The sequence below is a fragment of the Lissotriton helveticus genome, chromosome 5_1 (genome assembly GCF_964261635.1).
Source record: "Lissotriton helveticus chromosome 5_1, aLisHel1.1, whole genome shotgun sequence".
NCBI lineage: Eukaryota > Metazoa > Chordata > Amphibia > Caudata > Salamandridae > Lissotriton > Lissotriton helveticus.
In genome coordinates, this window is record NC_136065.1 from 1,866,352,219 (window position 1) to 1,866,366,793 (window position 14,575).

General features: G+C 42.1%; 1 protein-coding gene across 2 annotated transcripts in view; it reads left to right on the forward strand.

Annotated features, from left to right (window-relative positions):
• BRCA1 (BRCA1 DNA repair associated) overlaps nt 1-14,575 on the forward strand; it is a 553,713-nt gene that overhangs the window by 477,718 nt on the left and 61,420 nt on the right. For both annotated transcript variants that reach the window (XM_078645314.1, XM_078645315.1), the window contains exons 19-20: nt 7,397-7,480; nt 11,402-11,456. In XM_078645314.1, coding sequence (XP_078501440.1) covers nt 7,397-7,480; nt 11,402-11,456 — 139 coding nt within the window. The remainder of the gene's footprint in view (nt 1-7,396; nt 7,481-11,401; nt 11,457-14,575) is intronic.

The following is a 14,575-nucleotide window of genomic DNA, read 5'->3' on the forward strand; positions in this document are numbered from 1 at the left end:
TCTGGGTATCAGAGCGCTGTACAAACAGCAAAATAAGTTAAGACATCAAAAACGTAGGCAATAAACAGTTAGAAAAGCAGTTAGCTGTTTGTTGCATAAATAGCAAATAGATTTTAATATCAAAAACAAAAAAAGAAACCAGAAAGATACAGAATATATAAAGTGAAAAACTGATTTGAGTATTCGGGGAGTCAAAATGTAGATAGGCAAGATAGTTCTAACTCCAGGCAATAAGGACTACTGCTGAAGGTATCTATTCAGCCACAACAATTTTAATTCTTTTTTGAAGGAGGTAATTGAAGGGTTAAATCTAGTTTCAGTAGGAATTGCATTCCATATTCTAGTACGAAGACCCGAAAAGGAGCAGTTATACGTTTTCTTTTTGTTGAACTTCTGTGGCTTCAATAATAGAGAATTAGAACTTCTTAGAGAGTGACTTCCACCTGATAGTTCAGGTTTTTTTGCCAGTTAGACGGCTGTGTTATGATGAAGATCCTTTAGGGTCATGCAGGCAATCTTAAACTGAATTCTTGCTTCAAACGGGAGCCCTTTGAGGTATTTCAGGTCCGGTGTAATGTAGTCATGTTTCTTGGATCCTGTGATCAGCCTAGCAGCTGAGTTTAGAGTGGCCCTTAATAGAGCCTGCCTGCTTTTGGGTCGACCTGCAAGAGTGGCACTCCCGTAGTCCAGGCGGGAGACTAGGGATTGGATTGCTAACTGAAAGTCATCTGAAGGTAAGAAGGGTTTTATTTTTCTTAGAATGTTCAAATGGTAATTAGCTATTCTGGTAGTTAAACTGATGCACTCTTTCATATTGAGGTATTTGTCTAAAATAAGGCCTAGAGATCTAGTAGAATCTACAACGTGGGGCGCAGTCAAGTGCTGTCAGCTGTTTGAGCCATTCATCCATGTAAGTAGAGTGATTGGAGGGGGCGATGAGGAGAAATTCAGTCGAGTGTATTGAGCATAAGGAGATTGCAAGTTAACCATTACTGGGTTTTCAGTTGCATGGAGTTAAGAGATTTGATATCTTCAAGCAAGGACATTTTCAAGTATAACTGTGTCTCATCCACGTTCATGTAGTACTGTATATTTGAGTGTATAATAATTTCAGTAAGCTGCTCCATGAACAAGTTGAAAAACGTAGGAGATAGTGGATCCTTGAGGTACTGGAGTAATGTCAGACAGCGTTTGACTGACCTTGATTCGTTTAGCTCTATTATGAAGGAAGGAGGAAAACCATTTTAGGACGGGACAGGATAAACCCATAAGTTTCTTCAAAAGGTTTATCATGTTGTCATGTTTGACTGTATCAAATGCAGAGGAGAGATCAAGGAGTATAAGCAGGCAAGGTTTGTTCTGATCAAGTAGCCTCAAGGCATCATCTACAATGTATGTCATAGCTACTTCAGTGCTATGACCAGTTCTGAATCCAGACTAGCAATGGTCAAGGAGCTGAAAGTGTTCAATGTGTTTGCAGAGTTGTAAGTGCACACATTTCTCAAGTCAATTCAATTCAAATTTATTTGTTTGATTAATTAAAATCTTACAAAAATGTGACTTTAGAAAAAGTAGCAGCATCAATATACATTTATACGTCATACAAATAGTAAATGGCCTTAAAAATAATTAAAATAAAAAATGAAAAGTTATAAAACTAAATGACATTGTCCTTATGACCTTTAGCAATCACATTTAAAAATTTTACAAAAGCAACATTCATTGGTAGGTCATTTGGGTTTAGACAGGCCATTACTGCTTGTCTACAGGTTCTTATGTTTCGGGCATTGAACAACCTCCTGAGGATTTGTCTCCTTTCTGGGGCTATTGCAGGGCACAAACATACCAAGTGCACAATGTCTTCTTTTCCCCCCTTGCAAAGTCTGCATAGCATATTACCCTCGTTTAGTTTCCAAGGTGGGAGATGACACAAACCAGGCCATACACCAAAGCGTGCTCCTATAAATGTTCGCTTACTTTGGGCTGACCATGCCGTATGGAGGTAGGCTTGGACTTGGTTTTTTTTGTAGCCATTTATGATTGGCCATGAATGCTTGCGTTTTGCTAACAAGGCTTTGTCTTTAAGCAGCGATAGGTGAGCTACCAGCTTATTTATTGTTTTTTTAAAGCTTTCCTGCGTTACGGTGTTTTCCCAGATTGCTGATATTCCAAATTCTTCTTTTGCGTTGTTTAGATATTTCCACGCTTGCAATTTCTGGTTGTCTTTAACCTCTCTCCACAAAGCTATAGACGATTGATTGTCCTTGTCGTTTTTTACTCTATTCCAAACTTTCAATATTTGGCCTTGGCGGGCATATATTTGATTATTCATACCAAATTCCATCCTTATTTGTGCTTGTGAGGCATTACATGGTAGGTTAAATAATATTTTATAAGTTTTTGCTACAGCATTGTTGATGAGCACAGCATCCTTCCCATTTAGCACTTCACCACCGTAAGTTAAGGATGGTAGTAGTTTGGCAGTTATAATTTTTAACAGAGGACCGTGTGACAGTACAGATAGATTCTTTTGTAGGGTTCTAAATGCCGCAATCAAGCTATTAGCCTTCCTTGCAATATCTTCCCTTTGTGGTACAAAGCTTCCGGTCTCGTTGAAAAGGACACCGAGATATCGATAGCTCTCCACTTGCTCTAGATGTGTTTGTCCCAGCAACCATTTCGTCTTTTGTCTTTTTTTTCCTGTCACAACCATTATTTTTGTTTTTGTCTCGTTAATTGTCATTTGGTTATCCTTTGCATATTTAAGTGTACAGTCGATCAATCTCTGCAGTCCCACTTTTGTGTGGCTCAGCAAAACCACATCGTCTGCATATAGCAAGTTAGACATTTGCTTTCCGGCTATCCTAGGTGGATGTGAGTTTACCTCGTTTAATGAATTGGTAAGGTCGGCCACAAATAAATTGAAAAGTAAAGGTGCGAGCACGCATCCCTGCTTAAGGCCACGAGTCACCGGTATTTTTTTGGTCATGGCCCGGCCATCCCCTATCCTCACCTTCACCCAATTGTCAGAGTATAGTAACTTAATGAGAGACAGTAGAGAGCCTGGGATTCCGTAGTCCTCCAGTTTTTTCCATAGGAGGGGCCTATTTACTAAATCAAAAGCCGATCTAAAATCGACAAAACAAAAGTAAAGTGACTGTTTGTTAAGAAGAGTCTTATCCATTAGAACTGATAAGATTAACAGGTTGGTTGTGGTGCCTAAACCCTTAATGAAGCCGGTTTGGTTGGGGGGTAAAATAGATTTTTCCTTAACCCAGTCTGTAAGAATTGATAATAAGAGTCCTGCGAATAGCTTGGCGTCCGTATCTTGTAGGGTGATCAAACGGTAATTCTCCGGTAATTGCCAATTACCCTTTTTGAACAGAGGCGATATAAGTGATCCTCTCCAGGATTGTGGTATTTTCCCTGTATAGATAATTTCGTTGAAAACCTTTGTCAGATATGTAGCCCATAATAGGGGGTCCTCTTTATATAGGGCAAAAGGAATACCGTTTGGACCCGGAGCTCCATCCTTTTGTCTCTTAATTATGTTCGCTACCTCAGCGATTGTAAATTTTATCACCAGATCCATTTCAGTTGGTCTAACAGTGGGATCTTTATAGCCCCTACCGTTGGTACCTACTTCTATTTTTGTGAAAAGAGTTTTTTTAAGGAACCTTACCCAGTCCTCTTCTGTTATTGGCGAGGCTATTACATGCTTGTTTGGTCTGTTTATTTCGTTAATCATTTTCCAAAATTCTCTAGAATTTGTTTGATTAGTGGCGTGGAAAATTTTTGTCCATAGCTCTTGTTGGATTTTATTTTTTTCAGACCATATTAATTTCCTCAAATTACTATTTGTATCTCTGAGTTGTATTCTGACGTCTTCATTATCCGGCGTTCTGGTAAGTTGTTTCCTCAGCTTATTACGAGTCCGCCTCGCTTTTTTAATAGTGTAGGGAAGATTGATTTTGTTATCATTTTTTATTTTTTTTCCCCTGAGTTTCGATTTCTTACTAGTCATATTTGTATTATCCAACTCTACTACCTTTTCAGTAAATTGTTCCCAACATAATATTACTGTCTGCGTTGTTTGCTTCTCAAAACAATCAAATGCCAATTTTTGGGCCTTTTTTTCCACAACATATTTTTTTATCTGGATTCCAGATAAGTTTCTTATGATTAACTGACATGATCTGACCTCGTGTGGTTAAATAACTTTGATGTCTGGAGATATCAAAACACAATTCCACTATTTGCTGGCTATGGTCACTGTCGATTCGCTTATTAAGTAAATAGGAACTAATTTTGTCAAACATGTCTAATGACATTAATGTAAAGTCAATTCTTGATTTAGATTCGTGATTGTGAAATGACCAGCCGGGCGGCTGATCCAATGGGAACCTTCCATTTAGGACACGTAATCCCATTTCTCAAGTAGTATTGCAACAAGCTGGGCAGGGGGTTTGTGGACCCTGAACATCGGGGCATTTTCCTGGTGGTTCAACATGTGGCGGACTCCTTGAATGCCAGAACAGACTAACTCAGCCGTCGATGCCTCATGGATCACAGATGGCATCTCCATCCAGAAGGAGGTGCAAAGTCTCTTGGGGAGGGCTCTGTTCGCCACTGCAGAGAATGCACAATGTCAGCACTTCTGCTCACTGGAGTTGCCAAGGTGTCTCTTGCTCTGAGATGCATTTTGTCTCGAGTGGAGCTCAGAACTCCAGTACGCCTTGCCTCTGATATCACTACTGCTCAGATTTCTCAAGAAGTTAAGGCCTAACCGGGCCCACATCATCCTAGTGGCTCTGGATTGGGCACAGAGTGTATAGAATTCAGACCTCATGTACTTGAGCACCTGACCTCTTATTAGGCTCACCTTCCAGGGGGATCTGCTGTTGCAACAACAGGGTCGGATACTCCACTTGGACCTCTGCACTCTCCACCTTCATGCATGGAGATTGAGTGGCAACAGCTAAACACCTTCGACCTTCTTCTGGAGGTGGTTGATGGCCTCTTGGCAGACAGACGTCCCTCGATGAATACTCTCTATAAATCTGTGACTTGGTGCAGCACACACCAGATTGATCCCCACCAGGCAAAACTATCAAATGTGTTGTTTGTTTCATCTCTTGCCTGGCATGGTCTAACTTTAAACACTATTAAGGGTTATCTTCAGCTGCTTTGTACCTTTTTACTGTTGCCTCCTCAGCCCTCATCGTTTAAGTCACGCATAGTGATGCAATTTTTGAGTGCTATAGCATGTGTTTCCCCCTTTTACTTTTGTAATGCCTCAGTACTTCAATCTCGTCCTTATTTATCTGATGAGCACTACATTCAAGTTGCTCCACAGATGTTCTTTGCTGCTCTTGTGACATCACAAAATAAAATAGCTTCTTACCATCAAGACTGTGATCCTCATCGACATTACCTCGGCAAGGCATGTGAGTGTACTCCAGGCTCTGCGCTAATCCACCGTACACCAACTTCTTCCCAGACAAACTGGTCTGCAGACTAGGACATCCCTTCTGCCACAGGTTTCAACGTCATTCTGTGCACTCTCTTGCTCATCTAAGGAGGAGGAGAGACTCCACCGCTTGGAAACCAAGAGAAAGCTCTGAGCTCCTACATAGATCATACCAAAGAGTTTCAGGTGAACGATCATCTCTTTGTGGTGATTCATTGGTGCAAAACAAAGGAAGGCAGAGAAGCAGCCCCTAGAAGGGCTGTGGGCTAGCTCTACCAGAGCCAATGCTGCTACCACTGCGTTAGCACATGGTGTCCCTATCCTAGACGTAAGACAAACATCCCTCCATATGTTCACATAGCACTATTATCTGAAAAGCCAGGTTTACCGAGAGGGACGTTTTATGGCTCAGTCCTGTAGTACTTTCTGGTTTGAGTCCATTCATAGACCTGCCAACTAATAGCCACTGATTTGGTATCTATTTAGAGGGTGAGGAATCTGAGGCTAGAAGTCGTCTGCCAGAAGAATAAGTAACTCTTTCTGGTAGAGACCCTAGCCAAAAATTCTTCACCGACTCACCCACTCTTCCTGTTCTGTGGTTTTACTCTAGTTAGTTAATATATCCCAAGTTTAGAAATCTGCACACTGGATAGACCAGTTTGGTTTTGGGGCTCCACGTCTGGGGGCATGGACATTCTATAAAGCAACTGACGTCAGCTTTCAGTAGTGGCGCTTATATGGGGCCGGCTTGTCATTTCTGGAGCGGAATGACGTAATTGATGCGCTACAAGGTGCCACCGTCTGGTGTGCAAAGGTACTACTGAAAGTTTCCAGGTCCAGTCTGACGCCTGGGGAATATTAAAAAAAGATAAGTAAGCAACTTGTTAATTTAGAGTACAGTTGGCACTTTTTGGATTTGCAGGGATTACATTGAAGGCCCCCATACAAGTTTATGCATAACTGCTTTTTAATTTCTGCCACTAAAAAATGTCTTAGTGAATATTGCTTCAGTACAGAATAGTCCTAAAACTCAGTCTTCTTTTCTGCCCATTAATGTTTTATCACCAAATTCAGTAATCGCAAATGTCTACCTTCATTATATTGTTTTGTTGGCATCTTTAGTTTTACCACTTCGTCCTTCCAAAATGCAGGGAGTGCCCCACAGACTGAGCCCAGGTTGTCATTTGTAAAAAAAAAATTGAAAGATAAGCTGACTCTTTTAATTTTTAATTTTATTTTTTTAACTCCTTTCCTATTTATTTCATTTTATTTATCTATTATTTGGGTTTTTGGATGCACCCACAAGACTTCATTGAGAAGAATCAGTAGTGTGCCTACTGACACCATGGCTTCTGTGGGAGCTGTCCTTCCTCTGTAAGTTTCTCCCCCACCCACATGCCCTCCTAGAATAGTACCTATCTCTGCAGTACTGTGATCCTAAGAGAATATACATAAGGACACCAGCTCTACCCATGTGGTGTTGTCATTAACATACGGGATGGTGAGACACATGGTATCTGTTCATGGCAGAGATTCAGGAGTCCCAGGCTGGCAGCTAAGGATGTTTTGAGGGATGAGAATCCTTCAGGACACTCCACAAACCATGTTAACGAAAGTAGAATTATCTGGTGATGCCCCTAGATCATAAACTTTGATTATTATTATTCCTGTCGTTTCAATTTGCTTTCATCCTTCGATTACCTTCTCCACCCCCCCCCCCCCCACCCCATACTCCCCTCTCGTTCCAGAAATTTAATAATTTGGCCGAGAACTTGGTTATGTGATTCCTGTTGACGAAACAAAAATATTCTAATGTTTCCAGTAAAATAGTGTGTGGGTTTTGGGAATGCTTTTAATTTCTGTGGAGGACTCTGTAAAATGCTTTTCAGGCTAATGTAAGAGGATGCTTTTGGAATTGACTTTCAGCTCGACTTTGAAGTGAGAGGAGATGTGATCAATGGCAGAAACCACGGAGGTCCCCGGAGAGCACGGCTAGCTGCTGACGGCATGGTATGTGCTTCTTTTCTTGGCATCTACTCAGTTGAAGGGTAGGATATCACCAATAAATCTTGTGTCCTAGAGGAGTGCAAGGCCGGTTGCGACAAGACGACTTGCCGTGTACCATAGCTCACGTCATAAGGATCATTCTGGGAGTATCGAAGGGTGACATCTGGTTGATTATAGCGTTAGTCTTGGCGTTGTGGCACCTTGAAATTGGGATCAAGGCCTGCATAGTGGATGTTAATGAGTCACCATTATTGTAACACTACCTCCTACCCCCTGCAAACTCCTCCCTCCCACCCCATCCCTGAATTGCATGCAACTGAAGGTGGTGTTGCAGGACAAATTTAAGGTAGATGATAAGTTTGCATCATGAATGTTAATCGGAACTGAACACCAAGGTGAACACAAAAGTGCACAAAAGATATGCTTTGGATACTAATACAATAGTCTCTTCTATGTAGTGAGATATCGTTGCTAGCAGATCAAGCAACACATTGGACAGGCAGGCGCAGCCTGCCCAGTGATGTTACAGAGAAGACGTCCTTTTTCTTCCCAGAGTGGCACAGAGGCAGTGAGAACATTTGTCGAGGGGAGGTGAGCCCTTTAGGGCATGTTTGACAAGTATGGTGCTGTAGAGTTGTAAAGACGAAAAAAATTGTTTAAAGAACTGGTGCTATACGGTTATTTTCCGCTACCACACCAGCGGGAAAGGCAACGTTGATTTCAGTTACAAATACTAGTAGAGCAGAGACACTACTTTCCCTTCTGTATTTGTCACTTCCACTCTTTTTCCTTTTTGTATGCAGTATTTGTGTTGCATGAATCTATCAGAAAGGCAGGGGAGCGCTGTACAGGATCAAAGGCAAGCAATAGAGTCAGCGACCATTAGAAGAGGTAGAGGTTTGTAGGTTGTTAATGCATTGTGGCGTAGTGTTCTTGGGTATATCAGTAATCCAGAGGAATTTCCTGGACTGAGTTAACTATTTAATTGTGAGGAGAATAGTAGATCTCTTCAAATGCATCATGTTTCTGGATGAGAAGGGGTGTCTCCTTCCAGTTAATAGAGGTTTAGTTCTACTGGGTTTCTTACTGTTGCCTGTCGATGTGAGACCCAGACGGTCCTGTTTCTGCTACTGGACAGTACCTTTGTCCTGGCATCGGATCCCCTGCCTGCCGGTGTCTGTGCACATGGGGAGGCACATCCGGCTGACTATGCACCACCAGATCATGACAGCATTGCCAGAGGCCAAGCTAGAAAGTTGAGGGGAAACCAGACAGGAGGGCCTTTGGAGCACACTCGTGAAGACTTGTCTCGTTTTCACTGAATCATCTCCAATTGTGATCATTTGATGAGCTGCATTGGTATTCATTCCTATGAGTCGAGCCCCACTGCAATGGCACCAAAGCAAGAATACATTTTCTTTTTTGGAAAAATGAGTATGGATGAGTTTCCAGAATCTTGCTTCGAGTCTGTATAGTCAAACAGTCACCGAGTTGCTGGTTCTCACTGGAATTTGTATGTGATTCTGTGTCTGTGCCTTGCTTCATGACAGTAAGAGTGCTGAAGCATTAGAAGGAGCCCCCCATGGTGGGTTTCAGCTTTATATTTGAGGGATGTATTAAGTGCACGAGGACATAAAAATACTTAAAAAGCTAAATCCTGCCTTCTTGTCTAACCCCTTCTCTCTTGGCAATTTGGGCCAAGCGGTGCAAGCCCTGCATTCCCCCCGGTAGTTCATAATCCGTCTCAGTTGCGGCTATCTCTCTGTAAAATCCTTTTTCCTCAGAGGACAGGTTGTTGCGACAGGCATCAAAAAAATGTAATGCAGCCCGGATGCGAGGATACAGCTGGAACACGCGTAACCTCCATCTAAAGCTCGCGCCCCGTGAAGAGCCAAAGTGCCCATTTGTTAAGCATGGCTGGATCCTTCCAGTGTGGGCATTGCTATTTCTGCCTTAATTGGAGTGTGAATTCTGTTCCGCAAAGCTGCTTTGATTGACGTGTAGGCTTGCGGCCTCTGGTCTGCTTGAGTTCACCTGTCCCTGGCTGCAAATAGTGTGTATTTGTCTTACCGTCTATGGCAAAAAAGCTGATCTCACCTAAAAATGCCGTCTCTGAAAAAGAGGAGTATTTTTGATCATTTCCAACTGAAGTGGAGCATAGTACCTCCATCCACAAGTGCACTCGGGAACATAGCAAATTATCCTCCAGGTTTGTGTCATTAGGCCTAAATTTAGCTCTATATATGTGAGGGTGTCTAGGCATTCAATATGTAATGTTTGGGGGTTTGCAATTCTTAAACCCGATCAAAGTGCTTAATTCATGCCAGTCCAGCGTGTTTTGTTTTGGTTTCTTTTGGCACACTGTACCTCCCATTTGACCCAAGGTGTGCGTATGAGCGGATGAGAAATTAGCTTATGTAAAGCAGTCGTTGAACTGCCCCAGTAAGGACATCCCTCCCCGAACTGGCGCGTAAGGTCGCTTGAATGGAACCTCAGGTAACCCCAGGTAGGTTCCGGCCCCTTTGTGACTCAACAGTGAGGTGCAGCTTGGATCCAGTGGTACAATGCATACAGACGCGTTTCGGTCACATCACAACAACAAAAGATGGCGGGGGGAATGTTTGCTCATGTCGCTTTCTAGGTGGGTTCTGAATGGATTGTTACTATTGGTGCAGGTTCATACTGATGTGCATGTATCTGGTCTCGATCTGAAGTGGTGTAAAGGGGCAAAAGACGATGGACTGGAAATTGTCTGTAATTACCTGTGGTTGAGATTTATTCAAACTTTCCACTGTCATTTTTTTTGTTCTTCAAGGGAGGTGCTCCAGGATGGGTACTATGCTCGCCGTGCCATCGTTATTCAAGCCACATCTCATTGACAAACCCCGAAACGTGTCAGGGGCTGGTGGTTTCCTCTTCTAGAGAGAACAGAGCTGGGAGTTAATCTTAGGCTGTTTTTTATGGAGCAGAATCCTTACTGATTGATCTATGGATGGTCTCTCTCTAGAGCGGCATAATGGGCATAAGCAACATAGACTGACATTATTTCAAACATTCTGCCCATCATATTTTTTTCATTTCGATTGTAAATGTGGCAGGCTTATGATCCCTTTTGTTGAACCATCAGAGGAAACCTACGGATATTATTACACAGAATATTATTTGAGTACTGCATACGTCCGCACCACAGCAGTGATGATTGTGATTACATCCCATTCTTGAAGTGTGATTGAACTGTGTGATGTCTACAGGTATCTGCAAGATACCTCTTGGCAGAAGAGCCCTTCTACCTTAATGGCGTATGAGATCAGAAGTGCTATTTTCTGAATGACTGGAGCTAACCAAGTGAAATTGATGCTGGATACTCAAGATCCTTTTACTGTTCAAGCAAAATGGATAGAGCACCTGGTCACTGCTCGAGCTTTGGAAACTGTGAACTAAATCCTAGTTATATAAAGTGGATTGCCACAACTAAGGCTATCCCGGTGATTGCACCAATTCATTACGGAGGAGGGAAAATGTGTTGTGTTGTCTCCAGTAGGTAGACCGACACCTTATCATAAGCATTGGTGTATTTCCTGAATTATATTTTCAATTTGGTCCTCTAAGATCTGGTGAGTTGTTGTGCAATCCATCAGCATTAGGTTTGCCACGGGCGCTGTGGTGAAGATGTCGGGCAGTAATTCAGTGGTAAATTAGCGGGCTGCGTAGACGGGAAATGTTGAACTGAACTTTAAAACGGGGGTGATTTTTCAGTCTGAATGGTATGGACTGTAAATTGAGGAGTGACAGAAGTCTACGTGAGTGCGTCATTTACCAACTTGTTAAGTCCCATTATAAGACTGTTGAGTGCATGTAATTCTGTTTGTTGCTAGTGTTTGCTGCGTTTTACGCTTTTTAAAATGTTTTATCTTCTCTTTTCAGCTCTGGAAAGACTTTGAGATTTGCTGCTTCGGTTCATTCACGGATATGACCACAGGTGAGGGTGGATCTGGTCTGAATTAGTCAATATGCAGCAATCTCTTTGACAGCCTCAATTCAACATTTCGAATGTAGGGGTGGGTTCTGCAGTTCGCTAATTTCAGCTTTGATGAAAAATGATTTATCAGTGAATTCACTCTCCCTTGAGCAGGGGAAATTAAAGCGCTAGTCTTTCAGAGGAGATAATGAATAACAGAATAATACCATGCCCTGAATAGATTGAACTAATCTGCTTCATATCCCATCGTTCATTATTTTGAAGTCTAATGTACAAACGAACAGAAAAACGTATGTTGATGAAGTGAATTACGAAACTGACAAGCAATGTATCCACTTCGACACTGAGGATATATCTGTGCTCTCTCTCTTGGCTATCCTTATTTCTGTCACTAACAATTTTTGGACCCAGGTGATGTTTTCGACTTAACATCCCGCAAATCTTTCTTTGTCATATTTTCCTTGTTTAGCGAGTCTCCCATTTTCTGAATCTGAAAATGATGCGATTTTTACACCAATTCCAGCAAACCTTTCTCCTGGCAGGTGTAAGTGTGTTTATACCATAGTATGCCAGTGACTGCTGCCTGGTATTCTCTACCAATCATGACACTGTTGTGCAAAGTGTGGTGACCCATGAGTGCAGTACTCTGCACCCGCCCTCTTTATAACTTGAATTATCTCCCTAGCCAGTCTAGTTTAAGGCTATGCACCTAATTCAGTATGAGACTTTGTAGAGGCACAAGCTTAGGACGTGTTCACCTTCTTTGAATGTTCCTGCCATCACTTGATAATCCACCTTTTTCTGGCCCTACTCTACCATCCTCTTGTATTATCTCGCATTCTGAAGATTCATTCCTCTTCAGCGTCTGTCGTGTTCACCCATCTCGTCTTAAAGTGGCCATCTGGTGAATGATGTCACATTGGTTTTACAAAACCAAATAGACCCCATCAAACCAAAAGACATTCCAGACACACTTTAGTTAATTGTTGTTGATGATGCAAGAGAGGCTGTGAGGACAAACAGTTTTCTCTGCACTTGATGGCCCCTTTGTGGACGCTGTTTGTAACAAGGCAAGTATGTTTGGCACAAATGTACTATTTCAGTGATGGGCTGGAAGAGAAATCCTGCTACAAGTCTGATAAGAACTCAAACCAGGCATACTTGCTGAGTTTCTTCCCACTAGTTCTTTAACGGAAACTAGTTTGATCGTGATGGACAAGACAACAGAAGAATTCTTCGTAATGGTTGACTTGCGGGAGGAAGTGCCAGAAGCTATCCCAGTAAGTATAGCTTCTTCAACCTGTCAATGTTGAAAGCTATAATTTTATCCACAATCAATCTTCCGGTATGTCGTCGGTTGGGAAAAAATCTGAACGTCTAATTGTAGTATACCCACTGTGAGATGGCTGATATCTTGATTGGGAAGCTGCGGTGTCTCATCACAGCCTGAGGTGCACACCACGACTCATCGGTAGTGGAAGCAGAAGACCGATAGTGAAAATGTACTGGTCAGATAGAAAATGCTAACACTTTTATAGGAATGAAGCAATGTTGTAAATGATAGCACTTAAAAATAGTTTTGACTGCATCCCAATACAATTATTATGACTAAAATAGTGTCACTAAATCTATCAGTGTGTGCGTGATATAGGTCCATGAGCGAAAGCGGCTATGTTCCAAGGGCCTGTTAAAAGAACGGGTTTGCAGAAACCTGGACACTAACCATCGCTTTACCTTTGTTGTTGCTTCGGTTCCCTCTCCCAACTAAATTCAGGTTTTCCAATGACCTTTTAGAATCTGCAGCACCCTGACCTCCAGGGAGATTTGCTTGTAGTTTGAGTCCTAGCTATCAAACAAGATGTTGAGTGCCATAAGGAAAGTTAGTAAATCATTCTGAGAGTAGAGAAGTATATGCATGCTGTTCAAGAATAACCGTAGGGTGTTCTCTTTGTCACCTCTTTTTGTTGGCTTGCTGGTCCTGACATTGCATGCTAACACAACAGTATGTTTTTTGGTATACTTTCGTATTGTTCAACTGTTTCCTAACTTCCTATCTGGAAGTGTAGGTGATGTGCATGTTTCCTCCTCCTCCCCTCCCCCCCCCCACCGTAAAAAAGGCAGAACACTTGTATGCCCTGCACATTTATATGTGCCTCTCAGGTAGTCCTTAGCAAAGCTGAGAGCCTGAATTCAGGCTAGCAGATTTACTAATGACTTCCCTGAACCTGAGCACTGCATGTGGCAGGAGGGCAATTGAACTGAAAGCTGCCTTCTACATACAGTGTGCATGTAGACAAAAGCCCCTCCCACTAACATCTGACTCTTCTCATTGGTAGAGGAGGCAGCGATCTGGGCAGGACAAGCATAAGCCGGCATGTGTTCTGCTTGTTCATACTGCAGCCAATCGTGGCCCACCTGCGACACATTTTTGGGCGTTATTCTTTTTGACTATGTGTGGCTTAGTAGTGACTCACCCTTGCCATAGCATAAGGATTCTGGGTGACATGACCGTTTCTGCAGAATAGTATCCCAAAATTGACTTATTTAAGTCAGCTTGACTTAAATCTAGCTATCCACAGCATGGTGGTGAAAATCTTTGCCATGTATTTGACATCCTTACCATTTGATGAGGATAAATGTAAATGCAATGCAAAATGTTTGCGTTGTTAGCGCAGCGTGACACAAATTTATTTTCTTAAAATTAAAATCTAGTATTTCATGACATACATAGTTTTTTTCTGAATAGCACTGCTTCTGTTTTGGAGATTTGATCGCAATAATCCCAAATCAAGAGTTTATTTCTATTAAGAATGTATTAATTTCCACATTTGGCAAGCCAGCATTTCTGAGTTCTGGTTAAAGCTTATATTTGTGCGGTAATTCATGCTGAGTTCACTCGACCTGTTGTTGAGTTGAGTTCCTTCCTGCTAGACGACATTGCTGCGGCTGCTATTTCATGAAGTGTGAAGGCATTTCATCATCTAAGTTGTTAAAGCATTTTAGCACATTTTCGCTATTTCTGCCTGAGGCCTGGGTTTGTCACACTTGTGTAACTTGTCTGCGGTCTCAGCCTGTGATCCCTTTGTAATTGTACAGTAGCAGTGTGCTATAGGCCTGGA